Genomic DNA, 15,446 nt, shown 5'->3' with positions numbered 1-15,446 from the left:
ATTTTCAGCTATCTATGAAGTATATATATATCCCTCTGTATAAATTAATACATTGGTATTTTGGTTTATAATCAGTATCTTTTTATGCTGCTTAAGAGTCCTTTCCCAAGAGCCCAGTCAATTTCAGCTCAGTTCAATAAACATTTACTGAATATTTACTATGTTCTGGGCCCTTCCTAGATCTAAAAATGAGTAAAAGGTCAGTGACATTTAGGAATTCCAAAATGAATGAGAGATGATAGAAAAATAAGCAAGTAGTTCAAAATAATATAGTGAATATAAAAATGGAGCTTTGTAGAAAGTATTATGAAAAGACAAGGGAACAGAGATTCCATGATTCAGGAGCAGAGATTTACAGGATGAACAGGAGGTGGACAAGAATCCCTGGATAGGCTAGGGAGACACTACAGGCAAAAAGAGCATAAGGAGGAAAAAAAAAAAAAAAAACCTAGAAACATGACAAAGCAAGATGTGGATGGTTTATAAGCCTGGGTATTACATAAAGCGGAGTAGGGGACAACGCTAGTGAGAAAAATCTTTAAAAGCATGCATGGATGCATGCCATGATAAGGAATTTTTTTTTTCCTGTAGGAAATAGACAATCTTGAAACATTTTACTAGTGGCATGCCCAGATAAGTTTTCTAGACAGATCATTTTGATGGCTAAGTTCACTTACTATATATATTTACTGATAAGCCAGGATTTAACTAAGCAATTTTCGAAAAGGCCATTTTTGTTTGCTTGAAGTATAGTGAGTAAATCTCACTATGTTCATGAAGTAAGATTTTAAAATATTAGCAAAGAAGACAGGTATGGTGACTCACACCTGTAATCCCAACACTTTGGGAAACTGAGGCGGGTGGATCACTTGAGGTCAGGAGTTTGAGAGCAGCCTGGCCAACATGGTGAAACCTCATCTCTACTAAAAACAAAAATAAAAATAAAGAAACTATATATATATGCAAAGAAAAGGGCAAACAGCAATAGAACTTTATCATTAACTATTGAAACATCTCTGCCATCTTTATCAACACTACAATATATTAGGAAAAAAACAAGTTATCCTCATGATTACTCATTACAGAAATGCAAATCAAAACCACAATCAGATGCCACTTCACACCCACTAGGATGACTGTCATCAAAAAAGACAAATAACAAGTGTTTACTAGGACATGGAAAAATTGAAAACCTCATACTTTGCTTGTGGGAATGTAAAATAACACATCCACTTTGGAAGCAGTCTGGCCAGTCCTCAAAAAGCTAAATACAGTTATCATATGACCTAGCAATTCCACTGCTAGGTGTATAAGCAAGAGAAGCAAATGCCTACGTCTATCCTAAAATTTGTACACAAATGTTCATAGCATCATTATTTATATAGCCCCAAAATGTTAATAATATCTATCAACTGATGAATAAACAAAATGTGGTATATCCACATTATTATTTGCTATAAAAAGAAATGAAGTACTGACACATACCACAACTTAGATGAACCTTGAAAATTTGCTAAGTGAAAGAAGCCAGTCATAAAGAACCACATATTCATATATGAAATATACAGAATACATAAACCTATGGAAACACAAAGTAGATTAATGGTTGCCTAAATATGGGACAGTTTGGGGGCTTAGGGGGTGATGGTTAAGGAATGCAAGGTTTCTTTTGAGGGTGATGAAAATATTCTAAATTTGATTATGGCGATGGTTGCATAGCTTTGTGAATACACTAAAAACCAAATAATTGTACAATGTAAATGGAAGAGTTGAATGGTGCGTGAATTACATCGCAATAAAGTTGTTTTCATTAAAAAAATCAAATCTTTAACAATATTTTCAAAATTTTATTTCCTCTTTCTTCATGAAGCCAGATGGTGTCCTTCCCAGTACAGAATGTACTATGACACTGAAGTGCCAGAAAAATAGAACATTGAATCTGCTACTGGCAATTCTTTTTTCTAGAAAAAGTAAACTTCCAGTTGTTCAGCAGAAAACAATTTATTTCTATGATATTCAAACAATAAGAGAACAGAAACTTTGACCCATCTGGCATAAAAGGTGAACTATAATGTTTCAACAACATCAAAATATAAATGCTTTTCTGTCAATTGATTTCATCTTCCATCTGTCTTAATCCAATCACTACTGTAAAAATTATCAATAATTATGGCTTGAAATTATCAATAATTATCAATAGTGTTATCAATGCTTGAATAATCAATATTTAAGCATTTAATCAATGCTTAAAATAATCAATAATTATAAATGCTTGAAAGCAGAACCATGAGGAAGAAGGGAGTTAGCTTTTGAATAAGAAGACTTGAATCTAATCTCTGCCAAGGCCAAGTAATAGCCATGTGATCTCAGGCTAATATTTAACTTCTCTGAGCATCAAGTTTTTAATCTGCAAAATGAGAATAATACCAATTCCACTAACCTGTCAAGATTTTGGTTAGGATCAAATAGTATTTGCTACCAGAGGCTAACTGTTCGTCACTATAATGCAAGACCAGTAAATTCGGGACACTGGTTATTATAGTATAAAATTAAACATTAGAAACTTGAGGTAGAGTTTCAGAAGCAATAAAAGTCAAAAAAGGAAATAAAACAAATTAAAAATATTCAAATTCTTTGAAGACTGAGGACATCTAACATGAAGATATATAAAAATATGAGCATGAAAAAGAAATTTTACATGATATATTTAGACCCACAATTTCCTTAAGATTTTTCCTTAAGAATTTGAAACATATTGCTATAAAAGTGATGAGTTATCTATTGTTATAATTATGAATAAGTTATCGTTGTTGACAATTCCAGAGTCTAAAGTTAATACTAAGGTAGCACTTCAATCTTTATTTGCTTATAACCACATTCCTATTAGCCCAGGAGTCAGATGAGATAAATATACTGATAAGGATACTAGATAACAGAAGACATAACAGAGAAAATTCACCTAAAAAAAGGAAAACATGTTTGCATGTATACATAATTAAATGTGTATTCATGCAAACAATAAATTGGCTTCAAAACAATCTGGCTGTTAATACCCTGGGTCTATCTTATCAACCAGAGTTAGTTTTCCCATACTCTTATTTTTTCACCCCTAGGCAATCCAATATTGCCGGAAAAATAAACACGAGCATGCTAATTGGCTTTAGTGCAAATATGTGCCTCCAGCTTCAGCTGGGATTCCATGGTTACTTGGAAATCATGTGTTGTCCCTAGTCTTTTCCTTCTCATGCTTCCCACAGCAGCAACACACTTTAAATCTTTTTATCTCTAGTCTTCTGCCCTACCATCTTGAAGCATCATTCTTGCCAATAAAGAAAACAGATACCACAGAATGTTGATTTTCTTTCAGCCTCTCTTACAACATCAATAGTAGCACCCATCCTTTACTCAATTCATCAGAACAGCAACTAATAGTGTGATTCTTCATTTATTATCTGCCATGTGCCAAGCGCTAGGCTAAACACTTTACATATAATAAGTAATTTGGATGCCACAATAATTTTGTAAGTATTTCTGGTTCTACTTTATAGAAAAGTGAAGCTCAGAGGGCCTAAATGACTTGTTCGAGGTGCTTAGCTAATGAATGGTAAAAAACATATTTTAATCCAGGTCTGCCTATGATGTCTCCTGGCCTCTGGAAGGGGGTTTCAGGCTTGTCCCAACACCTCCACTTTTACACAGGCACACCACATTAATAAATGTATTGTCACTACTGGGTGATCTTTCTCTTTCCTAACCAGGACTGAGAAAAATTTCATAATTGTTATGCCTAAGTGAAAAATGTGATTTATGCAACTATACATGCCATGCATTTGAATATATCTATATTAGTTACATTAATAAAAATTTTTAACAAAATATAAATTGATGATTTAGAACTTCTTAAAGACATGCAAGCTGAAAGACTGACTTCCATTGTATTTACAAGAAAAACTTAAAATACCAGGTTATGCTGAAAACAGTTACCATCTTTCCTCTTTCTCTTCATCTGCTGAGCAGAAAAAAACCAAGAAAAAAGAAATTTCCTGCTTCAGTTTAGCAACATCTGCAGACACAACAACCGTTTTAAAAACTGTGTCCTCCTCTTAATGGTCCTTACAAATGTAGGCCCTCATTAGCTTCAAAGAGTTTTCTCACATGACTTTTAATTAAAACTTTGCCCGTTTAGGTCTTTAATGGCACATCCTAAGCTACAAGGTTTATCGTGCTTCTTACACAGAGGTTTAATTCCCTGGGTCCACATCACATTACACCCTTTTTTTGGAGATGGAGTCTCGCTCTGTTGTCCAGGCTGGAGTGCGGTGGTGTCATCTCAGCTCACTGCAACCTCCGTCTTCTGGATTCAAGCGATTCTCCTGCCTCAGCCTCCCAAGTAGCTGGGATCACAGGTGTGTGCCACCACACCTGGCTAATTTTTGTATTTTTAGTAGAGACCGGGTTTCACCATGTTGGCCAGGCTGGTCTCAAACTCCTGACCTCAAGTGATCCGCCTACCTTGGCCTCCTGAAGTGCTGATATTACAGGCATGAACCACCACACCCGGCCTATACACTTTTTTTTCTACTGTTGAGGATTACCATCAACACTGTAAAAGCCAAGCAAGCAAGGGTTTGAGTTTATCTTGTTGAATATTCTATTCCCCAGTACCTACAGAGAAGTAAATACTGAATAAAGATATGTTCTATTAAGTAGAGGCAAGAAAACAAGATAGGCAATATTGTATAACCTCTACTGCCTTTTAATAAAATTTCTCTGGAACAGTTACATGAGTACTATAAAGATATCAAAATCCAGAGCCCATAATATCTTTTAAGCTTTAACATAAGATTTTGTTTTAATATTTAGTTTGTATTTATTTTAAAGCAGTCTTAAAACCACTTTTGTCATTTATTGATTCAAAATAAGCCAAATATCAAGGAATAATTTGTATATTTTAAACTCACACGTATCTTTTTATAGAGGTAAATTTTTATCTTTTAAACACTAGGTTTCTTTCAGATCAAAATGTAGCTTCCAGAATGCAAAAAGGATGTTAGTTATATCTGTAGTTCATAAACAACTTGTAAATCATTGTAGAATTCACAAACTCCATATATATTTATCACTGCATTCATTTTTAAACAAATATTGCAAAAGATTGCACACCGTGTGAGAAATGTCACCTAAATGCTAAAAAAGCCCGGTAAATATCAATTCTTAATGGTAGGTTCTTTGTCTATCATCAAAATAAATATCAGCTTCTTGTCCACTTTCAGTTTTGCTAAATGCCACCTACTTATAAATTAGTTATAATGACTCAAAACACACAGTTATATTTTGACTATGATTTGTCAATTTTTCTCCCCTTCCCCCAAATCAAGATTTGAAAAATTAAATGTAAAAAGTATTTACAAACCTCCATCCATCCTTCTGGAGATAACTGAAGGCTCCGTCAACAACACTTGCAAAGAACTGCCCTCCTGTGATGAAGAGGGTATTAATGGTGACTAATCGGCCTCTTAAATTGGGTGGTGAGACCTCCGCAATGTACACTGGCACTGTCATAGAAGCAATGCCTATAAAAACAATGAAAAGTAAACGTGAGACATTTACTCGAGATTTCTGTTGCAATAAATACTAATGCTAGATTTAGGCATACACTTACGTATATGGGCTTGGTTTTCTACTTTAAACACAAGTTTACCACATATTTAAGATTCTGTTCATAACAATTTGGGGCTACTGCAGACCAGTAAAAATGTATGTGAGATATCATTTTTCGTATTATCACTTGAAAGCCTACAAATAAAAGCACCCCTAAAGGCCTAAGATAATTTCAGAGTGCATATCAGTATGCTTTATAACTTCTTGAGGACTAAAAATACAAAAAAAAAGTTTTCTAGATAGAATGATTACTGAAATATTTTTAGTTTATATGGAAATGTAATCAGACAATAGTGAGAATAAAAAGTTATCTTAGGATACATATTAACTATTCAAAAACATAGTTAGAGGCCAGTGGATGTACCAAAACTTTTAATTGGTTTACTAATAAGAAATTCATATGTTAAATCACCTTATTCAATTGGTTAGGTGTACATTTCAGAATAAAAGAGTTTACAGCTAAGGTATATTTGGTTATATTAACTTTAAATTTTTTTCTATCTGAAATTAATGCAGCATTCTCTATGGCAGTAGTTCTAACTTCACTGATAATCAGAATTACTTACGCGACTTTTTTATTTAAATAAAGTTGCTCTTACCTCACCCACCCCAGACCTACTTAACAGAGAACTACAGAGGTAGGGGATGAAACTATCCTTTTAAAATTCTCCAGAGGTGATCTTGAGGCTTACTGTGTATTTAAAAACCTAAAGTTGTATAGTACAGAACTTTGAGCCAATCCAAATGATTTCTTAAAGTCTCACCCTCTTGTGGCACCTGCAATTTCCATGTATGTCTGATTATTTAGCCAATTTTAGTATTTAGTATTATTTAACCTGTTATAGTATTCAGCCTTACCCAAAGGTTGGACAGATATTGATTTGCTGTATCTAATCAATACTTAACAAAGTCTCCATAAAAAATAGATTGCCTACAAATTTTAATTTTTATATCTCTAGATACTATAAATCAATCCTTAGATTAAGCCAGAATATCAATAAAATGAATAAAACAGATCTATATAGAATTGCTTTTAACAAATTGCTTTTTAACAAATTTGTGATTGCAAAAAATAGCTTGTGTTGAAGGAATCAGTACTAAGAAACCTGTTGCTGTGTTTTCTGTACAAGGGCTGTTGAAGGTACTATTTATTATATTGCGTACAGCAAGAGACATTTCTCTATGTAACCGCAATAGTTGTACTTTTCTACAAGTGATTTTTGTTAGTTGATGGCTATTATAAATCATAGCCTTTTTCATTTCCCTTTCTATGTATGCAGTCAGAGAGGCCCACCTCCATCCAATGTTTTGGACTTCAAGGTATTATTTTGTGACACAAACTCTCTTCTAATGCCATAACAGTGGTAATTTATCCTATTATAAGTATATTTTTCCTCTATTTTTATTTGCTTTGTTACATCTTTGAACAAGGCAAATACATACATAAATGAACAGATAGGCAAGATTTATTTAGGTAATATATATTTATTTGGGAAAATTCACTGTATTATTGCATAACTACTGATAAGTAGTTGTTAAATTTCCACATAAGTCAAACCATTAAGTATCAGAATTAGATACTAATTTCCACCAATGTTGTTTGCTACTGTAGTGCCTGTCAATAATCTTATGACTTTGAGTTTCACAGAATAGTAAGCATGTGCTAATGGACACAGTATTAACAGTCTTCACAATTAAATCATCACCTAAGCAGCTGAAATTTCCATTTGACTGCTAATCAATTTAATGGCACAGACCACCCTGAAATGCCCTCATCTAACTTGGAAAGAGGAAATAAACATCCACTGAAAATGTTGACAAGGGATTTGTATACTCTTTTTAGTTCTTTCACTATTAGAACATCTCAAACTTTCATAAATCAAACAATAATTTATCATTTGGATTTTTTTCGGCTTTGTTCTGTCTATGAACGGGAATTTGGTTGTTCTCTTTAGACAGAGATCTTTATTTAGCCATGCAGCCACAAATTTGAGCATGGGAAATCAGGACTGTGGTTTCAGGCAACACATGCTTGTCAAAAAAAAAAAAAAAAAAAAAAAAAAAAAACATAGATTTTACTTGACAGAAACACAGGTATGTCCTCAGACCCTGATAAAGCTCAATTATTTAAAACAAACATCAGAGCTTTGAAAGCAGCACATACTGACAACGGGTAAAGACTGAAGACAGACTTATTGGATTTGGAGTTGGAAAGAACCATAAAAGACCTTCAGTTCAATGAGTGCTCACGCTGATTTAACACTGCGACAACTGCCTACATTCAGCAGATATTTTACAGGGACTAACTATCTTATTTAATCCTCAGGATATCCCTTTCAAGGGCGTGTAATTATCTCCATTTTTCATACCCCAGGTCACACGATGAGTAGGTAGAAGAATCAGAATTTAAAGCAGACAGCAAGATTCTAAAACCCAATTTTGATGGCACAAACTATATTGACCAATCATTATAAATAAGGGGAGGCTCTGGAACCAGTGGATTTAATTCCAGCCTTGCTACTTATCAGCTGGTTAAGTTTGGACAACTTAACTTTTCTGGGTCTGAAGTTCCTCATCTATAAAATGGGAACAATAAAAGTAAAAGTAACTCCTTCATAGGAGTTGAGAGGATTCAATGAGCTAAGTAAAGCACCTAAAACTGTGCCTGGCTTACAGAAGGTAGTCAATAATATCAGCAATTATTTTTATTCTTATTATCATCTCTAGTTATGAGGCATCCCAATTCTTTCCATTCAATTCAACCTATAATAGGTGACAGGATTATAAGGATGAGTACAAACAAAATAGGGTTTCTGCTATGAGGGAAAGCACACACAAAACCTACTCACAAAAGCATACAATCTAGTAATTAACTTCAAAATAACATGGTAAGGGTCATAATAAAGTTATACACTGGATTCTACTGTGGCATGCTGACAATGACCAGGTGGTAGTTGGAAAGGTTGGGCAGTCAATTTTGCACAGAACATGAGCTTAAAATAAATGAAATGGCACAGGGTTTTCTGAGAGATAAATAGAAAATGTGAGGCGGAATATGCGTGCAGATAAGATGGAAGAGACAGAGGGTGCCTGAGTCATGGAAGCAGCATCCATTAATCAGTGAGTATTCATCAGACTCTGGGTCTGAGCTCAGCACTGTGTTAAGCATTTTGGTGACAGTGCTCTAGGAGAGAGACATGAGCTCCGTCCTCATGGAGCTTAGGGTCTGCTGGTCAAGTGGGATGGGTCTTGTCAAAGGGGAAGTGTGAGGAACATCAGGCTATAGCAAAGGGACCAGCCCAGCCTGAGGAGTCAGCAGGGCCTTGGATAGAAGTCATATTTAAGCTGAGATGTAGTGAATAAGAAAGTGAGAATAGGTTGGAGGTAGGGGAGAGTTGGGAGGTACTGCAGACAATCAGATCAGCTTAGATATGGGCCTTCAGGCAGGAAGATATGCATCCTGCTGAGGAAGGGGTGGCGGACTACTTTTAGAGAAATGGGCAAGGATCAACCACAGTGTAAAGGATCTTAAATACCAAATTAAGGGCTTGGCACACACAGGCCTCTGAATAGGGTAGAAGAGGAAGATGCATGATCAGGTTCATGTTTTTAAAGGATCATTCTGGTTGGAGTATGGAAAACTGATTGCAGGGAAGCAACACATACAGTGGCAGCAATGGAGATGGACCGAAATGAAGAGATTTGAGAATTATGTCTTTGGTATCTAGGTTAAAGAGAATATGAATAGCATGTGAAGGATAAGGAGAGAAAGAAGCTGAGGATGATGTTTCGATGTCAGGAAAAAGCAATTAGGAGCATGACGGGCACTTTGTACAAGGATAAGGAGGGGCAAAAATGAAGTTTAATTAAGTACAAGATAATAAGGTCAGGTCATAGATGGATTGAGTCAGAGGCACTTTGTGAAATATAGAAGTAGATAGTAAGTGGCCTGCTTGATGGTGTGCTGGGAATATAGATTATTTACATGTGAGTGGTCCCACCCCCTTTTTGTTCCCCCTACCCAATAAGGTCTTCGCCAGAATAACCTGTCTTCTCCTTTATCCTCAAAGGAGAATTTGGTCTTCGTCAGTCTAGTTCTTGAGCTTTTATCATGCTAGGCCAAAGAAAGGCTGGAGAAAAGAAAACATGGGCAAATGATGAAGTATGTAGGGAGAAGAGTAAAAAAAGACAAAAAACAGTTGTGAGTGAGAGACTCGGGGTCAGTCTGGAGAAAATGGGAGCCTGCAACAAAGGGAGTAAGCCTTGACTGTGGAAGTGAGGAGATGATAGCGGTTTTAAGAAATAATGCTGATTTGTAACCTACATGCTACTATATTCTTCAAGAGAAGTAAGTTAAGAGCAGTTCTGCCATACTATTGCTTTTAGTTGCTGGACTATATTTCTTCAAATGCAACATCAAACTGAGATTTGGCCAGGTAGGGCTTGGGAGTTAAACAACTAGGTGGAGCTCAAAGGATGGTTCTATGTAGACAATGCACATAACTGAAACTATGGAAATGGATAAGATCACTCAATGGCATATGAGAAGAATGCTTAGAATAGAATCCTGAAACAGTCCAACAATTAAGGAACTAGGAGGGGGAACTGAGAAGGTAGATGACCAGCAAATGTCTACCTTACCTTTCAATACTATGTTATTTTTAAAGGCTTTGTATGTCACCATTTTGTCTTATCATGTAAAATCATGCTACCAGGCTGGGTGCAGCTGGCTCACGCCTGTAATCCCAGCACTTTGGGAAGCCAAGGCAGGTGGATCACGAGGTCAGGAGATTGAGACCATCCTGGCCAACACGGTGAAACCCCGTCTCTACTAAAATACAAAAAATTAGTCAGGCATGGTGGCACGCGCCTGTAATCCCAGCTACTCAGGAGGCTGAGGCAGGGAAATCGCTTGAACCCGGGAGGTGGAGGTTACAGTGACCCAAGATTGCACCATTGCACTACAGCCTGGTGACAGAGCAAGACTCCATCTCAAAATAAATAAATAAATAAATAAATAAATAAATAAATAAATAAATAAATTCTATAAACAGGCTGGTGGGACAGATATAATTTATTATCCCCCTATGAAAGGTAAAGCAGCCCAGCCCCACAGACAAATATAAAGGGATTTTCAGAAAGTCAAATGGCAAGTTAATGTCAAAATGGGTCTCACAGATCTAGGTCCCCTAACCTTTGTAATATGCCATTCAAGGGCTGGGTGTCATGCCTATGTGATCCTTTGGAAATGTCTCAGAAACATTTTATTTTTGACCTTATTACTTTGACTAGCATACATAAACTTCTAGGAGCAGAAGAGTCTTCTGTCTTCCCTGCCCCTATTGCCTGCTAAGTGACTTACTGCCACCAGACATCATGTTAAAGAGCTTGGAACAATTAGTAAGAAAAATGACAACTCAGTATGATTAATTGTATAATTTGGGACTAGACAAGTTTAAACCATAAAACTGCTTTATGAAACTGGAAAAGTAGGAGGATCCGTGCTCAGTCTACTCACATCTGTCCAATACACACATGTGAAACACAGGGCCTGTTAACACCTTGCTATTAATAAAAGCAACCCATGCAAACTATAACGTATGGATTTCTAAATATAGAGCTCACTTTTGAAAAACCATGGACATGAAGGCTTTGTCACCCCAAAATCTACTTTCCACTCTGGGAAAACAAATGGAATTTTGTCCCTTGACATAGCTCATTATTCCAATTAGGGAGGGATGGTTAAGTAAAACTACTGCTTATCTTTAGAGTCTGTCTCAAGTCACTATTATGTATCTGTGTAATTCCGTCCTCAATTTATATAAACCCCAGAAATATTCAAATAAATGAGCAAAAACTTCCCCCATTATTTACCTAATATCTGTTTTAAAGAAAGAACATAGAGTCTCCAACTCCCAGCGCGAGTGACACAGAAGACCGGTGATTTCTGCATCTTCAACTGAGGTACTGGGGTCATCTCACTAGGGAGTGCCGGATAATCGGTGCTGGTCAGTTGCTGAAGCCTGACCAGCGAGAGCTGAAGCAGGGCGAGGCATCACCTCACCTGGGAAGCACGAGGGGGAAGGGTATCCCTTTTCCTAGCCAGGGGAACTGAGACACACAACACCTGGAAAATCGGGAAACTCCCACCCCAATACCGCGCTCTAAGCAAACGGGCACACCAGAAGAATATATCCCTCACCTGACCGGGAGGGTCCCACGCCCACGGAGCCTCCCTCATTGTTAACACAGCAGTCTGCGGTGATCTAACCACAAGGCAGCAGCGAGGCTGGGGGAGGGGCGCCCGCCATTACTGAGACTTAAGTAGGTAAACAAAGCCCCTGGGAAGCTCGAACTGGGTGGAGCTCACAGCAGCTCAAGGAAACCTGCCTGTCTCTATAGACTCCACCTCTGGGGGCAGGGCTCAGCTAAAAAAACAACAGGGGAAGGAGCAGAGGCCTGACCAGACGTGAACAACTCTGTCTGACAGCTTTGAAGAGAGCAGTGGATCTCCCAACACGGAGGTTGAGATCTGAGAACGGACAGACTGCCTGCTCAAGTGGGTCCCTGACCCCTGAGTAGCCTAACTGGGAGACATCCCCCACGAGGGGCAGTCTGACACCCCACACCTCACAGGGTGGAGTACAACCCTGAGAGGAAGCTTCCAAAGTAAGAATCAGACAGGTACACTCACTGTTCAGCAATATTCTATCTTCTGCAACCTCTGCTGCTGATACCCAGGCAAACAGGGTCTGGAGTGGACCCCAAGCAATCTCCAACAGACCTATAGCTGAGGGTCCTGACTGTCAGAAGGAAAACTATCAAACAGGAAGGACACCTATACCAAAATCCCATCAGTACGTCACCATCAACAAAGACCAGAGACAGATAAAACCACAAAGATGGGGAAAAAGCAGGGCAGAAAAGCTGGAAATTCAAAAAATAAGAGCGCATCTCCCCCTGCAAAGGGGCGCAGCCCATCACCAGCAACGGATCGAAGCTGGTCAGAGAATGACTTTGACGAGATGAGAGAAGAAGGCTTCAGTCCATCAAACTTCTCAGAGCTAAAGGAGGAATTACGTACCCAGCGCAAAGAAACTAAAAATCTTGAAAAAAGAGTGGAAGAATTGACAGCTAGAATAATTAATGCAGAGAAGGTCATAAACGAAATGACAGAGATGAAAACCATGACACGAGAAATACGTGACAAATGCACAAGCTTCAGTAACCGACTCGATCAACTAGAAGAAAGAGTATCAGCGATTGAGGATCAAATGAATGAAATGAAGCGAGAAGAGAAACCAAAAGAAAAAAGAAGAAAAAGAAATGAACAAAGCCTACAAGAAGTATGGGATTATGTAAAAAGACCAAATCTACGTCTGATTGGGGTGCCTGAAAGTGAGAGGGAAAATGGATCCAAGATGGAAAACACTCTTCAGGATATCATCCAGGAGAACTTCCCCAACCTAGTAGGGCAGGCCAACATTCAAATTCAGGAAATACAGAGAACGCCACAAAGATACTCCTCCAGAAGAGCAACTCCAAGACACATAATTGCCAGATTCACCAAAGTTGAAATGAAGGAAAAAATCTTAAGGGCACCCAGAGAGAAAGGTAGGGTTACCCACAAAGGGAAGCCCATCAGACTAACAGCAGATCTCTCAGCAGAAACTCTACAAGCCAGAAGAGAGTGGGGGCCAATATTCAACGTTCTTAAAGAAAAGAATTTTAAACCCAGAATTTCATATCCAGCCAAACTAAGTTACATAAGTGAAGGAGAAAGAAAATCCTTTACAGATAAGCAAATGCTTAGAGATTTTGTCACCACCAGGCCTGCCTTACAAGAGACCCTGAAGGAAGCCCTACACATGGAAAGGAACAACCGGTACCAGCCATTGCAAAAACATGCCAAAATGTAAAGACCATCGAGGCTAGGAAGAAACTGCATCAAACAACGAGCAAAATAACCAGTTAATATCATAATGGCAGGATCAAGTTCACACATAACAATATTAACCTTAAATGTTAATGGACTAAATGCTCCAATTAAAAGACACAGACTGGCAAACTGGAGAAAGAGTCAAGACCCATCAGTCTGCTGTATTCAGGAGACCCATCTCACATGCAGAGACATACATAGGCTCAAAATAAAGGGATGGAGAAAGATCTACCAAGCAAATGGAGAACAAAAAAAAAGCAGGGGTTGAAATCCTAGTCTCTGATAAAACAGACTTTAAACCATCAAAGATCAAAAGAGACAAAGAAGGCCATTACATAATGGTAAAGGGATCAATTCAACAGGAAGAGCTAACTCTCCTAAATATATATGCAGCCAATACAGGAGCACCCAGATTCATAAAGCAAGTCCTTAGAGACTTACAAAGAGACTTAGACTCCCATAATGGGAGACTTTAACACCCCACTGTCAACATTAGACAGATCAACGAGACAGAAAATTAACAAGGATATCCAGGAATTGAACTCATCTCTGCACCAAGCGGACCTAATAGACATCTATAGAACTCTCCACCCCAAATCAACAGAATATACATTCTTCTCAGCACCACATCGCACTTATTCCAAAATTGACCACATAATTGGAAGTAAAGCACTCCTCAGCAAATGTACAAGAACAGAAATTATAACAAACTGTCTCTCAGACCACAGTGCAATCAAACTAGAACTCAGGACTAAGAAACTCAATCAAAACCGCTCAACCACATGGAAACTGAACAACCTGCTCCTGAATGACTACTGGGTACATAATGAAATGAAGGCAGAAATAAAGATGTTCTTTGAAACCAATGAGGACAAAGATACAACATACCAGAATCTCTGGGACACATTTAAAGCAGTGTGTAGAGGGAAATTGATAGCACTAAATGCCCACAAGAGAAAGCAGGAAAGATCTAAAATTGACACTCGAACATCACAATTAAAAGAACTAGAGAGGCAAGAGCAAACACATTCAAAAGCTAGCAGAAGGCAAGAAATCACTAACATCAGAGCAGAACTGAAGGAGATAGAGACACAAAAAACCCTCCAAAAAATCAATGAATCCAGGAGTTGGTTTTTTGAAAAGATCAACAACATTGACAGACCGCTAGCAAGACTAATAAAGAAGAAAAGAGAGAGGAATCAAATAGATGCAATAAAAAATGATAAAGGGAATATCACCACCGACCCCACAGAAATACAAACTACCATCAGAGAATACTATAAACACCTCTACGCAAATCAACTAGAAAATCTAGAAGAAATGGATAATTTCCTGGACACTTACACTCTCCCAAGACTAAACCAGGAAGAAGTTGAATCCCTGAATAGACCAATAGCAGGCTCTGAAATTGAGGCAACAATTAATAGCCTACCCACCAAAAAAAGTCCAGGACCAGATGGATTCACAGCTGAATTCTACCAGAGGTACAAGGAGGAGCTGGTACCATTCCTTCTGAAACTATTCCAATCAATTGAAAAAGAGGGAATCCTCCCTAACTCATTTTATGAGGCCAACATCATCCTGATACCAAAGCCTGGCAGAGACACAACAAAAAAAGAGAATTTTAGATCAATATCCCTGATGAACATCGATGCAAAAATCCTCAATAAAATACTGGCAAACCGGATTCAGCAGCACATCAAAAAGCTTATCCACCATGATCAAGTGGGCTTCATCCCTGGGATGCAAGGCTGGTTCAACATTCGCAAATCAATAAACATAATCCAGCATATAAACAGAACCAAAGTCAAGAACCACATGATTATCTCAATAGATGCAGAAAAGG

General features: G+C 37.7%; 1 protein-coding gene across 1 annotated transcript in view; it reads right to left on the bottom strand.

Moving 5' to 3' along the window:
* The window catches only part of SLC2A13 (solute carrier family 2 member 13), a 400,273-nt gene that overhangs the window by 324,643 nt on the left and 60,184 nt on the right, over positions 1-15,446 (bottom strand). Inside the window, exon 2 of the mRNA XM_010366135.2 lies at positions 5,414-5,573. Coding sequence (XP_010364437.1) covers positions 5,414-5,573 — 160 coding nt within the window. The remainder of the gene's footprint in view (positions 1-5,413; positions 5,574-15,446) is intronic.

The sequence above is a fragment of the Rhinopithecus roxellana genome, chromosome 10 (genome assembly GCF_007565055.1).
Source record: "Rhinopithecus roxellana isolate Shanxi Qingling chromosome 10, ASM756505v1, whole genome shotgun sequence".
Lineage (NCBI taxonomy): Eukaryota > Metazoa > Chordata > Mammalia > Primates > Cercopithecidae > Rhinopithecus > Rhinopithecus roxellana.
Note: the sequence above shows the minus strand (reverse complement) of the source record. Positions and strands in the feature narration are given on the sequence as shown.